At 35.4% G+C, this 19982-nt stretch overlaps 1 protein-coding gene across 1 annotated transcript in view; it reads left to right on the top strand.

Annotated features, from left to right (window-relative positions):
* LOC120773568 (neurogenic locus Notch protein) overlaps positions 1 to 19982 on the top strand; it is a 166065-nt gene that overhangs the window by 52795 nt on the left and 93288 nt on the right. Inside the window, exon 2 of the mRNA XM_040102538.1 lies at positions 4397 to 4472. Coding sequence (XP_039958472.1) covers positions 4397 to 4472 — 76 coding nt within the window. The remainder of the gene's footprint in view (positions 1 to 4396; positions 4473 to 19982) is intronic.

The following is a 19982-nucleotide window of genomic DNA, read 5'->3' as shown; positions in this document are numbered from 1 at the left end:
TAAAGCTTTAGATTTTATTCAATGAAAGCTTTTAACTTTGTCAGAAGAAAACTTTAACCCTTGTTTGATGAAAGCTTTGAGCTGCGTTTGATAAACGCTTTTAATTGTATGCCATGAAAGCTTTAAATTTTCTTCTTGAAAGCTTTAACTTTTTTGTGTTATGAAAGATTTAATGTTTTTAAGTTTAAGATTGTTTTATGAAAGCTTTGTCTTTTATTTCAAAGCTGTTTTTTGGAAAGTTTTGCATTTCGTTGAAGGACATATTTTTAAAAGTTGGAAATTTTAATTCTATGAAAAACGGTTTATTTAATGAAAGCTTTAAATCTTTGCTTCATGAAAGCTTTGAGCTTTGTTTCGTTAGAGCTTTTAATTTATATTTTATTAAAACATAAAATTTGTATTTAGTGAAAGCTTTATAGTTTTGCTTCATGAGTGCTTCGAATTTTACTTCGTAAGAGCTTTAAATCCATAATTTATGAAACCTTCACATTTTTGTTTAATGAAAGCTTTGAACTCTGTTTCATGAAAGTTTAAATAATGTTGAACGCTAAAATCTTTTTTCTTTCCTCTCATAAATTCATGTATTTTTATTGGTATTTCTTTCACCTCATGCCAGATTTAAGCCCACTGTGCCTACACATTGCGTTTAGCCCTTTACAACAGTTGTTACTTTGTCTTACCGCTTATTTATTTCCTTGCGTTGTCTTAAATCGCAACATTGTTGTTATTGTTTTAATTGCTTTTGTTGCTCTGGTTATGCTCATTCGGTAGATTTGTTATTGCCTTTTTGCCCTCTGTTGTTGTTTATTATTAAAAAGTTATTACAACATGTTGTTATTGATGTTGCTCGTTGCTTGTGGTGGCATTATTTCCCTTTTAACCGCTTTGCATGTTGATGCTTGGCTGGAAGGTAGTAAGCACTCGTACACAATACAACAAAGTGAGTATTTATGAGGCAAAAATGAGTCGCGTAAGACTGTGAGAAAGGTAAAAATGGGCGAGCTTGGTTGAATTTCATGCATACATAAAAACACAGATACATACATATATACATATGTAGTTGTATGTGTGTAGGAACAGTGGTTTTCAATATGTATTTAATGGCGGTGTGAGTTCGGCAAGCGAAATGAAATAGGCCGCCGCATGCGTTTCGAGTTCAAAAGACCGCTTCGAGAAATTGATGATTATGATGAGGAGGAGAGCATCACAAACACTATACATATTTGCGTTTCTATGCATGTGTGTGTGTGTTGCGGAGTAGGTTTATTTGTTTTCACTTGTCTATAGTGCGGCATCATGCGTTTACTGCCGCTAAGCCACTTTTAATGACAGGTAGTTGAGGCACCGCTCGCTCCTGCGCCGAGCGACGCTTACATACTCGTGTGTGCGTGTAACTAAATTTTTTCGCTCTGTGATTTATTTCAGCTTATTTTCAGTTCATTTACTTTCATATATTCGGCATTGTTATCTTACTTTTTCAGTTTTGGCAGAAAAAAGCGGCGCTTTCGCACTTGTACTTGACAGTTGAAATTGACGAATTGTTGGAGAGTTTGCAGCGTTCGCCTGCGTGTGTGTGCGTGCTGCTTCCACTCCCATTGTTTATTACGCTCGTTTATGTGCTGCTTATATTGCCGCCTTGGTTTTGTGTTTTCTTTAGAAATTTCGCAAAGTTGTTAACCCAAATACGCGCCACATGGCAGCAATGATTTCCTATCGTTGTGCCACATACAACAAAGTACTTTGATGGAGATTTGATGATTTGCGTGGAGTTCACAGACATGTTTTAAGTATGCTAATTGCAATATTTTGCACTTACTTTTCGTATTAATTTTTTATTGAAATTTTTTTTATAAAATTTTTAATTTTATTTTTTACAAAATTTTTTATTTAATATTTTTTATAAAATTATGTCTAATAAGCCACAATTTTTAATTTTATTTTTGTTTTACAAAATTTTTTATTTATTTTTTTTTTATTAAATTATGTTTTGCAGTGAAAATTTCCTTAAAATTTATTTTTTTCGCCTTTTCTATTCTTTTTTTAAAATTTAAATATTTTAAAATATTTTTAAATAGTTTTTTTAAGTTGCTTTACATTATTTAATTTTTTTCATATATAAAAATTTTATTTAATTTTTTATAAAATTATCTTTTGCATCTCGAAATTTCGTTGAAATTTATTTTTGTTTCGGTTTTTTAATATATTTTACTTTTTATCAATTCTTTTTTCTCAAAATTTTATTTTTTTAATAATTTTTAAATATATTTTTTATATTTTCTTTACATTATTTTATTTTGTTTTTTAATATATAATTTTGCTTTGCATTTGAAATTTCGTTTTAGAAGTGAAGCACTCTCTTTCCTTTTTTCATATTTAGTAAAAAAAAATTTCATTTTTTTCAATATATTAATTTGTTTCGTTGTTTTACCACAATTTTTAATTTTATTTTCGTTTTACAAATTTTTTTATTTAATTTTTTTTTTATAAAATTATGTTTTACATTGAAAATTTCGATGAAATTAATTTTTTTTTCTCCTTTTCAATTCTTTTTTTCAAAATTTATATTTGCTTTACATTATTTAAATTTTTTATATATAAAAAATTTTTATATATTAAATTTTAATTTTTTTTTGTTTTTAATATACATATTTTAACTTTTTCAATTCTTTTTTCTCAAAATTTAAATTTTTTAAATTATTTTTAAACTTCCGATCTTTTTATATTTTCTTTACATTATTTAATTTTTTTAATATATAATTTTGTTTTGCATTTGAATTTTCGTTTTAGAAGTGAAGCATTTAGGGTTTCTTCTTTTTTAATATTTATTAAAAGTTTCTTTTTTTTTTCAATATTTTAATTTACTTTTAAATATATTTTTTTTACCTTCATTATACAACCACCAGCGAGTATTGCATTTCACCGTTATTGCCTCACTCTCACTTCACTTCAAACATCAACATTATACTCAACCTTTTTTGTCCTTCGCGCATGCGCGCATATTCTTAGCCATTTGAATGCTCCTAACCCGCCTAACGCACACATATACAAACAAGTACCCCCTGTACATTATATATTATGTATACTATGTGCTTTTGCAAGCAAGCCGCACTTCGTTGGCGACTTCGAACTGCACTCCAACTACCATAATGAAACGTAATCTTAACGACATTTGCCATGTCACGTCAGTGTTTATTGTTCAGCTGGCGCACCTACTGCGTGTTGCTGCCTCCCCAACTCCGCAGCTAACCCCAAAGCGCTTACGTACGGCGCTGCACCACTTCCTAGAAGCGCACAGCTGCGCTTAATGCCGCCTATTAGATACCACACGTACTTGCGGCGGTATGTGACAGCGCATTGTTGTTGTTGTAGCCGCTCCATACTCATTGCATGTTTATTTGTGTTATTTAATGTGGACTTTTATTTGCCAATGCTCGCTTGCAACGCGTGTTTATTTCACTTTATGCACAATAAGGGCCACAAGCGCTTTGTGCCTGCCTTTATTTGTTGTTGTTTTCCTATATATATAAATATTGTCTAATGTTTGCCCACTGCAAGTCATTGTTGCCGCCGCGCCGCCATTGTGGCTTAGCAATTGTGCCACGAAAATTGCAAAATTAATCGACGGCGCCGTTGCCACCGATTCATTTTGACACTGTCGACCGCGTTGCAATATTTATGAGTTGCCGCATGAAAATCTCAAAATCTCCGCAATTGTTGTTGCTCTACAAGCAACGTCAAATGTTGAGTTGAATTAGTGGCAGTTGTCATTAGAGCTGAGTGTGTGCCACAAATCAACGAGGAAAATGAATTGGATTATACTTGCTTAACGGGGGGCCTGTGGCAGGGAGGCTTATTGCCAGCTCGGTTTGGTTTAGTCGTTTTTTGTATGTGTTTTTAAGATTTGTGGGATTCTTTGTTACACTTTATTGTAGTTTATTCTAAAATAATTATATTTTATGTATTTCATTTGAAGATTAATATTGAAGCTTTCATACGTAAAGCTTAAAATTATTTTGGAGTTAGAGCTTTCACATAACTTTGAAGTATTCACACGTAAATTAAAGCTTTTATACGCAAGTTTACGCTTTTATACACAGGTTGAGTTTTCCATTTAAAATTTTAAAGCTTACACCAGCAAGTTGAAGCTTTCATGTATTGGTTAAAAGCTTTCGACGAATGTTAAAGCTTTCACACGCAATTTACAGCTTTCACACGCACGTTGAAACTTTTAAACGCAAACTGAAGCTTTCACTGAAATTGTAAAAGCTTTCGTGCGCACATTGAATCTTTCACTAGCACTTTTAAAACTTCAAAGAAAAAAATTTGATTTAATTCTTACATTTCAAATTCTTTATGAAATTCCTAACTAAATTTGTTCTCTTCTTCTTCTTTGCAGGCTCTTCATGCTTATCTGTGGGTTGTAAAAATGGCGGCACGTGCATTACACAAAGCAACGGACACTCCTTTTGCAAGTAAGTTCAAGTGTTATTTATTATTATTATTGTTTCGTGGGCAATATATGTTATTTTTTATTTTATGCGCCATTAAAATATTGAAAAGCTCAAACAATGCGCGCAATTAAAACATTATCAACAGTTTGGCGTACATTACAATGGATTCACACATGTATATTTTTTATTATTTGGGTATTTACGCATGCGCGACATATTTGGCATTTTAATTAAGCCGACTTAAGTGCAGGGGTGCCAGTGATAGCAGTGGCAATGTGAACAAAACTTTGTGAAGCAGGTTATGATAATTTTGGGTTTGTGCTGACAGGTTAATCAAATGGCAGCGATGGAGAGGAGGAAGAACTGGAAGAAAGGGAAAAATGTGTGTAATGAAGTTTAGGTGTGTTTATAGGTGAAGAAGTTTATATTTGGTGGAAAATAAAAATAATAAATTAAAAATAAATAAAAAAGCTAAAAAAAAATTAATAAAATAAATTAAATTAAAATTGAATAAAATAAAAAAACATAAAATTATGATAAAAATTAAAAAAATAAAATAAATCAAAATAAAATAAAGTAAAAAGAAAATAAAAAATAAATAAATTAAATTAAATTAAAATATAATAGAAAAATAACAAAAATTATAGAAAAAATTAAAAAAATGAATTTTAAATAAAAATAAAATAACATAAATTAAAATAAAAAAATAAAATAAATAAATTAAAATGAAACAATGAAATAAAATAAAAAAAACATATTAAAATTTTAAAAATATTTGGAGAATATGAGCTCCATATTCGGAAAATATGGGCTCCATATTCACCAGACATAGCTTCGCGTGACTCCTTCCCATTTCCAGAAAATAAATAGAACCTGTAAAGGCCGTCGGTTTACAAGCTAGATGAAAACCGCTGAAAGAGCCAAAGCCTATTCCCGAGTTTGAGAATCGTTTCCACGATTGGAAGTATTACTGACATAGGTGCTTAAAATCGATTCAGGACTATTTTGAAGGCGATTCATATTATATTTGAAATATTTTTCCGATTTTTCCCCGATTTTTATTTTTTTATTTAATGAATAAACTTTTTTTTCTTCGAAAACAAAAAATTCCCGTATATTTTGAATACATACATATGTACGTATTTATAGTAGTTAAATGCAAAAAAAAATATATATATAAAAATATAATCTTACCACAAGCTTGAAACAATCAGAAATTTAACCGCTGGTGCCACTCAGCGTTTTGCTTTATTATTTATCAACTAATTTTTTCTTTCAAAACTTTTTTTAATTAATTCCCATCAAACGCCGCTAAACCGCGTAAAATATACTTTAGTATTGAAGAATGATATATTATACTATTTTGTATCATTTGTAAAAGATTAAGCCGTCAGTCAATTGCTTTGCTATCGCCACTTGTCAACCACAATGACACCGCAAGCCACAGTTTGTCCATGAAAATCATATTTTTTGAAAGCGTTTGACATTTAGCATACCTAATAGGTATTAAATTTTGAAATAGTGGTTTTTGTTATAATTTTTTGGAATTTTTTCATATTTGTTAGTGAGTTTTTTTATAGTAAGGGATATATGTATGTATGTATAATATATATTTAAAATATATATGTACATATATTATTTTGAAAAGTGGATTCTCTTCATTTTTTACCCTTCCGACGGAGTTAAGTATTTTACCTGTTTCTTCTCTTTCTTCTTTGTTACTCACCCTAATGAACATTCGTATAACATTATATTGTTTTTTACTTACCTATTTTTATATTTTTTTAATTTTTATTTTTTATTTGCTTTTTTTTATTTTGTTTTTTTTTTTTTTATTTTGTTTTTACATAATTTTTCATGATTTTTTGATTTCCGTTGTCAACTCAATTAATTTTTGCTATTTTTTATATGCTTTATTATTGCTACCGCATTATTTGGGCCCGATTAACATAGCCATTATTTTTTGTGCTTAACAAGCAATGAAGTGATTTTATTGTGACTACCTATGAAATAATGCGAGCAAATGCGGCGACGCTTTCAACTTGCTGCCAACAGGCATTAGGCTATGTACACAAACGTATCAGCATATACATACACTAATACATTTGGTTTAAAAAGGTATGTAAATTTCGGCTTTGAACCGTCAATGACCGATCAAGCTGACTACACACACATGTCTACATTTGTAGTTGCCACTAAAATGAATTTAAGCATAGTTATTTGCATTGATGTCTTGCTTTATGGCCGCTAATTCGTTAGCTACCGCTGCTTAGCAAGCTTAATTGTTAATTTGATGATGGGCCAACAAATGGTTGGCAGCCCATTTCATTTACATTGGCTTGGCAGGTTGTTGTTGCGTTCTGCGTTGGCTTTATGGTATTTTCTGCGGCGAAATGGCTGTTTTGATTAGCAAAAAACGAAAAAGGCACAAAAACTAAATGAAGAAGTACGAAAAAGAATTAAATTGTAGCTAAACAGGTTAAGAGGCACATTATCAGTTGGTATAATTACATGCTCGGCTTACTCATAGCTCTAAAAATGTTATGGCGCAACAACAACAACACACACATATAAATAAGTTTAGCGAATATACCAAGAAGCCTTGAGAAACTTACTGAAAATCGAATTAAAACGCTATTTATTTTGCTTGCTGCTCGCATTCCACGATCGCCGGCAGTTGAACTTGAATATAAGCTAAGCCTCGAGTAGAAATTACAAGAAGGCAGACCAAAAGAACGGCGAAATCAAACACAAAAAAAATCAAAGCTAAGCAGACAGTTAGCCAGCCAGTCAGCCAGCCGAAAGCAAGCAGTCAAAAGGGCAAATAAGGCACAGCCAACGTTCGAATGCAATCATTAAATCTTCAGTAAAGTCTACCGCGCTCATGTGCCGGCCGCCCCTCCATCATCATCCCCTCTTGCCACATTCCCACTCACTCTTAACCCACCTTTGCTTTTTTCATTCGCCTGTCTGTTCATTCGCTTTACTCACTCATTTCAAAAAGCACAAATAAAACATAAAAACCATTTCAAAGTACGCCGATCGCGCAAAAGCTTGCTGCTTGCGATCGAAATCCGTGTGTTATGTGAAAAGGTTCCCAAAGGGATTCATCAATGTTGGCGCAGAATGGCACAACCGAACGTGGAGTTGAAAATGAACGAGTTGAAAAAACGAAAGTCTTGAGCAGCGCTCATCAACGAGTTGTGGTCGGGCGGAGGGCAAGCAACAACAATGGCCTAGTGGCACAACAATGATTCAGAATTGGATTTTTTAGCTTGAAAAGTGTCTGAAGAATTGGCTATTGAGTATTATTCTTGCTTTGAGCAACTGGCAGGATAGAGACAATATAATTTCGGAATACACAATGCAGGCATTAAATGAGCTTGGGCGTACTCATGGAGAGTCAATTAACAAATGTATTAAATTTCATAAGTAAGGCGAAATCTTTTGGTGTTTGAAACTATTAAATTTAAGCTTAAAATCATAATGCAAAATGGCACAATGATTATAAAATAACTTCTTTCTGGAGTAAAACTTTTGAATAACAAGAACCACATAAAAATCTCTGAATATGTATAAATGAATAAAGAGTGCCTTTGATTTTTTCATCCCCCGATGTTTGAGTAGTGTTCTGAGAGTGATTTCTATGATATAGATTATGTTAAATACTCTGCAAATGGACCCTTTGTTGCTTTATAATCAATTAGGTAACTTGAACCGCTTTGCTGACGTCATTCTAGCGCAAGCTTATATAAAAAATCAACAATTTCTGCAAATTTTTCTACTATTTTGGAATAGTTTGCTAGTGTTCTTTTATAGAGATAATTTGTACTTGGATTAAGGGGTTTTCTAATTATATCATTTCCTGCTGTTAGAGAAGTTCTATGAGAGCGCTTTCCATAAACATAGGTGACGTTGAACACTCCATATATAGACTATGTGATAATATTTAAATAATGGTTTGTCAAAAAAGTCTTGCGGTATTTTTATTGAATTTTTTTTTTTTTTTAATTGAAAAGAATTTTTGATGACTCATGCCCAGCTCTTGACCGATGCTACGGCTGAGTATCTTTCGACCAATTCAGCGATTTTATCGCAATTTTGGACGACAGGCCTTCCGGAGCGTGTCGCATCTTCGACCACCTCTACACCAAAACGAAAACGTTGAAACCATCGTTGTGCGGTTGAAATGGAAACTGTATCGGGTCCATAAACTGCACAAATTTTATTGGCGGCTTGAGATGCATTTTTGCCTTTAGAGCTTTCCAAAAAGGTATAGCATGACCCGATGCGACGAATAAAACTAGAACTAAGCGCTTTCAGTGCCAACTAGCGAAAATACCGCAAGACTTTTTTGACAACCTATTATTATCGAGTAGGTAATTTAAACTTTATTTTATATCGCTGCTTCTTTAATGAACATACATATATATTTAGCTCCGCAATACTGTTAGCTTAACGCTTGATTACTCACTGAGTAAAGCAAAGTAAGCCACTTGATTGAGGATCTTCGGATAATTACAGACTTTCAACGGACTTTTGTGCATATCCATACGTCCATACTACATATGTACATAAATCACAGCTTGATAGCAGCACGCGCTTTTGTCATGCTCTCTCTCTCTGTGCACATGGCATGGAGTCATCAGCCACTGACTATTAACTCCATACGTTTGTTTCGTTACATTATCCATGTATTCTGACATTCATCCATTCAATGGGTCGCACATTCCCGCATACATTCATATATCATCGCCAGCGCTGTCGCGTTCATCATTTTATTTGATTTTTTTGGTTTGTGGGAATATTATTATTTTCTTTTTGACTGATCGTCAAGTTTACAGCGCCGTAATTACGCAGCAACACACCGATATGTACACCGATCATATGTGAACGTAAGCCGCTTTTACCTACATTTTTCCTTATGAACAGACATGGGTCCGGTAATCGCTGTGCTTTTCTTTTCATCCCAATTGAGCACACCATGGCCAGGTTAGCCAATCGACAGAGCCTGTCAGACGTACGGCCGTTGATCACTGACATTTCACGCGTCAACTTATGCTCATATGTACATATGTGTGTGTGTGTTGGTTGATGTATGCGCACACGCACGAATTGACGTCCCGTCACAGTCGCTATGAAATCAAAATTGATTTTAATGATGTTGAAATTTTTAGTGAAATGCTGAAGAAATTAATGCTGATAAGCCATTCGCCTGAGGCAATCAAATAAGATGGAGATAATAAAACAAAAAAGTAGCTTAGCAGTTGCACAATGCAAGCGTATCCATGTCACGGTCGTAATATTATATGCATTTGCTTTTTCGTAGATGTATTCATGAGAAGTTGAATTTATTTCTAAACATGAAAACGCATTCTGAACAAATGAGAGCTCTAGCTTTTTTGACGAACAAACAACTATCGTTTTTTGTTGGTACTGAAAAAAAGTTCCTGAAAGCTTTAGTAAAAGCTCTAGTGAAAGCTTACATAGAAGGCACACATCAGTCGAAATAGTGTTTTTTTGTAAATGTATTCACAAAATATTGAATTTATTTATAAGCATGAAACCTCATTCCAAAATAATGAAAGCTCTAGTTTTTTCGAAATGGATTACAAAAAACTATAGATTTCGGCTAGTTTTTAAAAATTGCTTGCTGAAAGCTCAAGTGAAAGCTTTCATATAACGCACTTATGCGCTGAAATAGTTTCATATTCATGTGGAAAATGTGGAAATTCCTAAAACATGTGAAAGCTTTTATGTTTTAGTGAAATAATATTGATTTGTTAGTCTTTTCAAATTTATCAACAAGACTATTTAAAACAAACATGAAAGAAGATCGAAAGTTTTTTCGAAAATAATAAATTGTAGATTGTTAAAAAAGCTTCCCGAAAGCTCAAATGAAAGCTTACATAGAAAGCACAAATGCGTTCAAGTAGCTTTTGGTTTCATGTGGCTAGTTTTTAAAGGTAATTTCGAATAATTTTCATTTCCTAAAATATGTGAAAGCTCTTATGTTTCAATAAAAAAAACAATGCTTTTTTTACATATTTACCTGCTTGTCTAGTACCTCTCAAGCTTACTTAAAAAAAAAAAATATTTTAACAGTTTAGGAGCAATAAAAATTAATGAAATAATGAAAGCTTAAGTTGAAGTAAGTGAAATATAAATCTTTAAGTATAGTTATAAGTCGAGTTTTGGTCTTCTGTATTCAAATTTCAGCCGTTCAATTCGACGAATTTACTCTCTCTCTCTCTTAACCAACGAATTTTGCTAACCGCTTTTAACGCTTCACTTTTCACTTCAGGCTCGATTTGACAGTTGATTGACAGCTTTATGAGCGCTGTCATCCTCGAAGCATTTTTATTGGCACGAATTTTTGCAGCAGACATGAAAAATTCCCCAAACGTCAAAGGATTGTTTTTTTTCCTTTTCTCTTCAAAGCAGATTTTTGAATTATGCCGAAGTAAATGCGTTTTGCGCTTTATTAAATTGCCAGCAACAGTATGGAGACTATATATACAAACATGTACCAGCGCGTTGAAAGCAATCTCACACACATATTTACACTTTTAATATGCATGCGCTTGCGCGTTGAATAATAATTGGCCGGCTTTCGCATATCTCAACACATCGGCTGCACGTAAAAAATTCGCCCTGAAGAAAGGAATGAAGTATACATCATAAATATGATTATATACTATATGTACGCCAGCAAACTGATTTAAATGAATGTATCCGGGCGTTATGAGATAAAAAATTTTTTACGAAATTTATTATGAAAAAATAAAATAAATTGCCAAAAATAAATATTGTGTCAGAAAAGTTGAGTAATTTCACTGGAAATCGCTTTTTGATTAGTTTTGTTTTTTTGTATCGCAACCACTCAAAGTTTGTAACCACCCTAATATGAAATGATTTCACAATTTCAAGCAGCAAACCAAACGACCACCGACGCGAAGAAATGCGAGTTCAAAGTGGTCTCAAGTTGCTATATACAGTTAAAAGTCTCTATATACCATAAAGTTCTATAGCAACTTTGAAGTAGTCGTGCTTAGATGGCTGATCGCAGATGATCAGCATTCTTTTATTGAAGAAATGTGCCATAAAAATAAGTGTAAAAGTCAAAATGTTAATTAAAAAATAATAGAGTAAAACCAGCATGAATAAGCAACAAACGAATATTTACTTCTACGAGCTTTACATTCGTAAACCAATATGCCACACTCGCCTGCTTGCCGCACATACCAAACGGTCGTTCTTCACGGTGCTTCACCGGGCGATCACTTTATCAGCAGTTTTCTGCTGCCATTTACACTTTGTTTGCCTAATTTCTGTGTTGATTTTCTTTGTAAAACTTGAAAATTATTTGCCCGTGTCGCACTTTCGTTTAATATTGAAATATAAAACTGTACTTTTATTTACATAAACACAAAGATACATTCATAATTTATATAGCAACTGATGACACAGCGAAAAATCATCGACTTCGCGGGCGAGATCTACGTCCCGGTTCAGCGCATGCTTCCATTACAGTGATGCATTTGGGTACATTTTAGCATGGAAGTGCTGATAAAGCTTCGCTGCTGCGTCTACTTTAGGTGGTCTGTTGGCAACTATAAACATGGTATACCATAAATAAAACTATACTCATTCTCTGATTTGTTCATTTGTTGTCCATAAATGCGCATTGATCTTCATGATCTCGTTACAATGGTTGCTGCTGCTGCTGAAACCCTAAAATCAGTCTTATTTACTTTTCGCTTGCGAAGCAATTTATTTTGTGCTTTAGCTGCATATTTGTTTTTCGTTGAAAATTTTTCGTTTTCGTCTTGGTGCGATAACATCGCCTGAACTCTGGCGCTGCGCCTGCAGTGTGTACGTTCGATCGGCTATTAAGTTTGTTGCATTGACTTTACAGTCGTTTGTGCTTTTGTTATAGATCTTGCAGCCGCATTATCAGCGCTGTGCTTACATTTTATTTGCGCCGGTTTTATTTTCTCAATGCTCAACTAAGTAACATGATTTGCTTGCAAATGGTCCGAATTTGGCGATCGATTTGTGATTAGCCGAAATTTGCATTTGAGTTTTTGGCGCTTATGGCTTCGAAAATGTAAAGCAGAGCTCATTTCACTTTGGCTAATGATATTGTAGTGCATATGTTTAGTAATGTCTGTTTGAGTTGTTTCGTAAATGTTGGTAAGTGGCGGAAAGTCACTGGAGTTGCAGTGATCCTGAGATTATTAAGTAAAGCTTCAATGGGAAAGACTACAAAAGGTTCACTAAAATCAAACTCGTCTAGTATGAACTCAAAACTCTTTATTTGCTTTAGGTATTCTCTTATCACAATTCTCCTTCTCTCTGTACTGCTAACCGGATTCAGTGTTCGCTTCAAGAGACCATTCTTGCGACGGTCGGGTCTTAGTAACCGGAACACATCCGTATTTATATACGGTAAAGGCCTGTCAAGTTGGCACCATGCCCCGAAATGACTTGAGGGATGTTTTCTGTCGTTACAACAACAAACCCGTTTCAAGAGAAAAGAATGCCAAAGACGTCCAAAAATATTCCGTTTGCTACGAAAATATGAATGTTAGACCGATTTTGCAGTTCTTGGTATTATTGTAGTTGGAGCTGCCAATAAATGTTTCTAAAGAATTTTTGGAAACCTCTGTCTATGTCGAATAATATATTCGTAAATAGAGCCGAATGTCTTGGGCACGGATGAACTTCAGACACTTCGGCATAGACTACTTAAGACTTATCTCTTTAATTTGAGGGGTTTTCTTGATTATTATCTTTTTATTATTGTTATTATATGGTATATGGTATATGTATAAAAAATATATGCTTTTTGTAGATTTTTTATAAGTCAAATTCGTATGATATGCCAGAACATCTTGTGCCTTAATAATAGCAGACGCTTAGATGCTTGAAATCTCCTATTTATACTTGAGAACTTAGTCTTATGTTCTTATGTACTTGAGTTCTCCAATTTAGACTTGGGGGCATGGTCTAATGTTTTTACTGTCCTTGCAGCTTCATATACGATTTCTTCGGAACCTGAGTTCGCTTCGTTTTAATAATCCGTTCGTTTTGATCTTATGTTCTCACTGTTCTCGTAACTTTATATAGAGTTTTTCGTATCCCGAGTTCGCTTCTTGCTAATATCCGATGGTTTTGGTCTTGTGTTCTTACTGTCCTTGTAGCTTCATGTACGATTTCTTCGGAACCTGAGTTCGCTTCGTATTAATAAACCGCTCGTTTTCGAACAAAATGAATTTCTGGCACTTCTGTACATACTACCATAGACCTATTATATACTTATTTTTTAGACTTGAGAACCAAGGCATAGACTTTTCAGAACTTGACGAAATGCTTTGAAACTAGTGCCTGATTTGAAGAGAGAGTGTACTTCGCAAACTACCTACGTTGAACCTCGCTCTATAAAGATTGATGGCATGGTTCCCAGTTACTAAAAGTTGAACAATTTTAAACAATTTCTGCTTGCAAATAGTTCACTTTGCGTTTTCACATCCGCCAGACTTTTCCTGCCACAAATTGCAAACAGCACACACCAGCACTCCCACAGCCAACCGCGTCCACATGCATGTTTACCTTCCCAAGCACGAGTATGTAAGCACACATCCGCTCATTTCCTTTGCGCCTGCGTAGGTGGACAAATAGACGCTTTCACACCGTAAGCGGTCAGCAATTTGGCGCTGGAAGTGTTTCGGCAACGCGCAACGCAAATACAATTGATTCTCCTTTTACCGCAGACCATTTCCAGCCTTCTACTTGGACCGCGTCTTCGGCAGACACTGTGCGCTTTGCGCGCGTGTGAATGACAGCGCCAAAAGCCGCATTACTGTTGCAAGCAATTACGCCAACAGTGCGCAATGCTAACAACAACAATGTTGCCGTGATTGTTTTTGTATTGGCAAAGCAAATTGTACACCCTTTGTTCTAGCTTTTGAAAAGGCGGCCGGCCCACTCATGACCCAGAAGTACAAAATTATTCACTCATTGCACACATATAGCACATAAAGGAATTGTGTCCAAATATATATATATATATGTGTGTGTGTAAAGATATATACATATTTACATATATGGCTATTTGCTTTTGTAGTGTTCGAATTGTTGCCTTGTTGTTGAAGCAAGAGAAGCTTCATTTTCGATAATTTTCGTTTTTTTTTGCTCGCATTGTTTGGCTGCTGCAATTATGCTCTTGGCGAGTTCGAAAAGCACTCTAGGCCTACAACAACAACAAGCGTCAACAAAACTTCATAAAAGTCCAAAGCATTTGCGCTGCTGGCTTTCTTAGTCTTTTACATATTTATTTATATTGCTTTCTTCAGTCTTCCTCCGCCGCTTTTATTATATTATTTTATGGTCAACTATTGATTTATGTCTAACTCCTTTTAGGAGAACAATGAGATTTATTAAGAAATTTGATTTAGCCATTTTGGGCTTGAAGACAGCGCAGAAGATGCTATTGTAGACACAAGTGGTTATACTGTCAAAGCGAGTCTGCAGCGTATGCGGGTGCTGCTGTCGCACGCTTGACAGCTTCTTTTTATTACCCGTGCTTCAAATTGTTACTTTTACGAAGTCAATTTACAGTTATGCGCCGCTTCAAAGCAATCTATAACCGAAAACTCATAAAAAGCGACATTAAAATGAATTTCTATAAAATTTTTTCTAAAAATTAAAACGGTTTTACGATGTGCTAATTGGCGCGCTGCCCGCGTTTGATCAAAAGCCGCCAAAAACAACGCACAAACACGAGCGCGCCTGACTTAAGTAACGCGCAGCGAAATTCTGAGAAATGCACGACTTTTGCTAAAAAGCTCAACTGTGTCTGCACAATTTTTGCATGCCAATAAAAATTGTTTTGTAGCAATATTCTTACTATTTTTTCACTTCGAAGATACTGTGCTGCTAAAACTTTCAACAGCCATAAACTAGCGCGCAGCGCGCATGCGCGTGTCTCTGCATTTTTTCGCCGTTACTTAAGCGCTCATTTGCGCACAATTTAAGGGGGAGTAAAAAATATGCGCAATGACAGCTGTCAAGTTTTCGACTTGAAAGCATTAAGAGGCGGCGCATAAACCACAGGCACTTAAGGAAGCACAGACAAACGCTTGTACAGCCAAGGCGCGCTCGCGGCAGGCAGCCAGACAGAGCGTGCTACATAAATAGATAAGCAATGTGTCACAGTTGCGTGCGCGCTTACATATAGAACAAAAAAAAAATAGCATACATGCGGCAAGTTGCAGCAGCAGATACTCAGCAGAAGCGCGCGTACAACAGTAGAGTAGAAGAGCGCTTTAGTAGTAGTGCAGACTTGCGCGCGCCGCGGCTTGCTTTTAGTTGCAATGCGCTCATACATATGTATTTATGTGTCTTGACTGTCACTGCCGCTTCCTCTGTACTTGTACTACCGAAAATCCCAGTTGGTCCACCATAAAAATGTGACTTGACAATAATGCACATAGCAAACAAGTTACCGCGTCGCTCACTTTACCGCGCGCATATAACTGGTAAGAAGGCGCATGTGTACCAAGAACTTGTTACCGCAATCTGCGTCACACAGCATTGACAGCGACACTCGCATTGCAAAGATGCGCGCACTAAATTGGTCGCGCATGCGCAATATACAGGCATAAAAATTTGTTGCACAAAGTCAAGATATTCGACAGGCACAAACGACAAGCGCAAGCGCGTGGGCGCAAGGCACAGCGCGATAGTGAAGAACAGTCACAAAACGAAACGGCTGTAATGCCAGCTTGCGTCGTCCGTCATATGTGGCAAGCAACATACGCAGTAGAATGTATAGTCCAAGCAGCCCGTTTGCTACATTGTCGCTTCAATCTTAGTGCCATCGCTCGCTTGACACGCTGCCTGCGCCTACTCGCAATTTGCCGGTGCGCCCCAGCTCAACTCCTTTGCATGGGTGTGCTGTGGCGGAGGCTTTTCCACTTAATGCCTCATATGCGCTTTCTACACACACATGTGGCAACTATATGTGTGCCACCTTAGCTTGTCCTCCACATTGTCTGCATGTAAGTGAAATGTAGTGGAATTGAAATTTTAAGCTTGAAGAGCGTTGCGCCTGCCAGCAGTCGGACATAAAAGACTTGTTGCGCCCGGCAAATGGCGCATGCAACAAAGCGTGTTGCATATATAAATATGCATGTTTATATGCCTCCTGGCTGCGACATATCAAAGTGGATGAGTAACGAGTTCCATTTTTGCTTATATTTCATGCGTTCAAGTGGCTGCGCGCATCTTCATTTAATCTTTGGGTTTTGCTGTTCGTGGCAACCACATGCTGGTGGATATTGTGTGCTTTTGTTGTCCGCTGCTTGGACAATGCGTGTGCGTATTGTTCGCTAAATATGTGTAGGATTAAATTTTTGCGTGCTTTTAGCAGCACAAAGGTTTTTTCTTGCCCGAAATAAAAGTCTTCGTGCGCTTCTTAAATACTTTATGCTATTCCACTTCCGCTATACGCTTATCTTTGTATTTATTATGCCTCAAATATAATTTTTGTAGCATCGGGTATACACTTGAATAATTATAAAATTGCTTAACTGTTATTGTTGTTATTTTTTCATGTCTCATCTGTGCTCTCAGCTACGAGAGCGCGAGAACTTCTGTTCATTCTTTACTAATGTATACCCTTTCGTGCTCGTTAGAAAAAGCTTTAAAAACAAAATTGATAAAGTTTATACGCAATTTTAAGCAAATTTTTAACCCAATAATGGAATTTTGGATAGGATTAAAATGAGAACGCTTCGAGAGAACGAGACCCTTATGGCGTTTTCACTCCTCTCTTCGAGTTTCCGTTTTAGAACTGTTATTTTATGTTGTTATATTGAGTCAATCATTGCTATTGTATAGATAACGATCAGATAAAGCTTTCACTCGAGAAAAATTAAGTCTACAAAGCTGTTCGAGAAAAAATATTTACTCAGTAAGGAAAGCTGTAAAAAATATACACATTTTTTCAAGTTCACTTTATACACGGGTCTTAATGTTCCGATTAAATTTCGAAAATAGAGAATTCCAACGCATTTTTCTATATTTATAAAGCTTTTTCCCAAACTAAAAGTGCCGTTAAAATTGATTTTTTTAGTCATTAGCTCATACGTTAAATATAGTACAGAAATTGTCAGAAAACGTGGATGTTTTCCACAAAGATTCGTTGCTGAGGTCGATTCAGTACATAATATTCTTTTCTCTATCACTCTCTGTCTCTCTCTCTCTCTCTTAATCTCATGAAAACTCTAATGTTCACCAGATGTTTTATTTTGCTGAGGTCGATTTAGTATATGATATTCTATCTCTCTCTCTCTCTCTCTCAGTCTCAGATATTTTATTTTATCTTTTTCTCTCTCTTGAAAACGGTGTTGATCAACAAGTTTATAGGCACAATCAGTCAGGTTTAAAGGACCTATACTACTCTGCCTGTTTCCCGTACTAAAACATACTCACCTCTCTTTCTTTCTTTCTCTATTTTTTTCTCTCTCTTTCTTTTTTCTCTCTTTTTTCTCTCTCTCTCTCTCTCAATATCATTAAAGCTTTGATGATCAAAAGATATTTTATTTAATATTTTGCTCTCTCTTGAGAGATCTCTTATTCATCAGGTGCTTTCTCTATGCTGGCTCTGTCTCTCTCTCCCTTTAAAACGGTGATGCTCACCAAGTTTAAAGACACAATTAGTCAGATTTAAAGCACCAATACTACTTTGTCTGTTTTCCTTACTAAAACATGCTCTGACGATTTCTTTTTCTTTGCCATTATCATACTACTATACAAGTACTTAGTAGCATTTTCTTTAAAACACACACACACACACTATCTTCATTCACACTCATTACACACGCAGACGCATGACGAATTTCACTTGCCCATTGTGAGTATTCACTTTCTTGCGCATTCTCAAGATTTAGCGCTGGAAAGTAAAAGAAAAACTTGCATTCTCGTCGCCCACTTGTGCCGCACTCACTTTTCCCGCATACCCAGCGCTGTATTTTTTGCATAAATTGCCACTACAGCATGGCTGCCCCCCGCTTACTGTGCTTACTGTGGACCGCCCATTGCACGTCATGGAGCTAATGATTGCCACAGCGTTACCCCTTGCAATTTGTTACGCAGCAGTCGCAGTGCCTAGAACTATAGACTCTAGTTGCATGCCCCCGAAGCCGGTATGTGTGGTTAAGTGCTATTGTTTGTTGCACTTTTTGTTGGCGTCAATGTTACGCATTACGCTAGGCCTTAACGACATTGCATACCTGCACCGCCATTATAATAATTACTATTATTGCCAGGCATATTTTATTTTACTTATTTTCCTTGCACTGCTATTTTTTCTTATATGAAAATTTGCCTCAGTGCTGTTGTTGTTGTAGCTGTGTTGCAGCATGTCTGAGCTATAGTGAAAAACTTGATTTTATTTGATTTGCTTCACTTGTTTCGCTCGCCTATTGTTGCTTAATTAACTCATCGCATCACATCACATTGCCACATCGCTCATACACAGGCAACACAGTTGTGGCAACAACTAATTTTTGATTTTTTTATAAATTAGTTGGACTGTAATTTTATTTCCAGTGATTTTGTGGGGGTAAACGCGGAGCGAAGAAACATCTTTATAAGTAAGCTATAATACAATTTATAGGTATATAACCGAAAAAATAACCGATGAACGAAACGTATGGAAAACCTTTTCCTAGTTCTTTCTAGCCACGTTTTTTGACATAACCTTCAAGTCGAATTAAGGTTCTTTAATAAGGAAAAAATACCTTTTGTTGTATTTCAAATTGAACAATTCGTACGGAGATTGCTAAAATTTTATTTTTTTCTCTCTCTTGAAAGTTCTGCCTTGGATAATAATATATATCCAATTTCCTGAAGGTAATGCACCAAATAAATTATATTTTCATACATTGACTTGAGTTTGGTCGATCAGTTTGTATGGTATGTTTAGTATGTACATGATATAATAGTCTGATTTCGGCAGTTTTTATCATTAAGCAGCTCTTTAAAGAGAGAGAGAGGGAAGTCTACAAAATTTCAGATCGAAACCTCAAAAACTGAGCGACTAGTTCAAGGCATATACAGACAGACTGACATAGCTAAATCGACACAGTTCGCCACACTTATCACTTAAGTATATGTTTTATAGTGTCCCTGAAGTTTCCTTCTGGGAAAAAGGAAACAAAAACATCGTGTATCTAGAAGCTAGATACGAGGAAAATTAGACAAAGCTTTCCAAAGATGCGCGCCCTGTGAAAGAAATGCTCATTTCAAACCTTCATCCGAGTTTTGGTAAACAAATATCACAAGCATCTTCGATTCTCCATTTTTCGGCTCGCTTAGACAATTGGCACAAGGTTGCATCGTTAGCGTTGCTAGACTGTTTGAACAGCTGGTATAGTTTGTTCGAGTGATTACTATCGTAGGTTGGGTTAGGTTAGTTTTATCTGGTAGGCCAATAAGCCACGCATAGCCCAGTTCTGGTCC

Source organism: Bactrocera tryoni, chromosome 4, assembly GCF_016617805.1.
Source record: "Bactrocera tryoni isolate S06 chromosome 4, CSIRO_BtryS06_freeze2, whole genome shotgun sequence".
Lineage (NCBI taxonomy): Eukaryota > Metazoa > Arthropoda > Insecta > Diptera > Tephritidae > Bactrocera > Bactrocera tryoni.
This window is presented reverse-complemented; position numbering and strand designations above follow the sequence as displayed.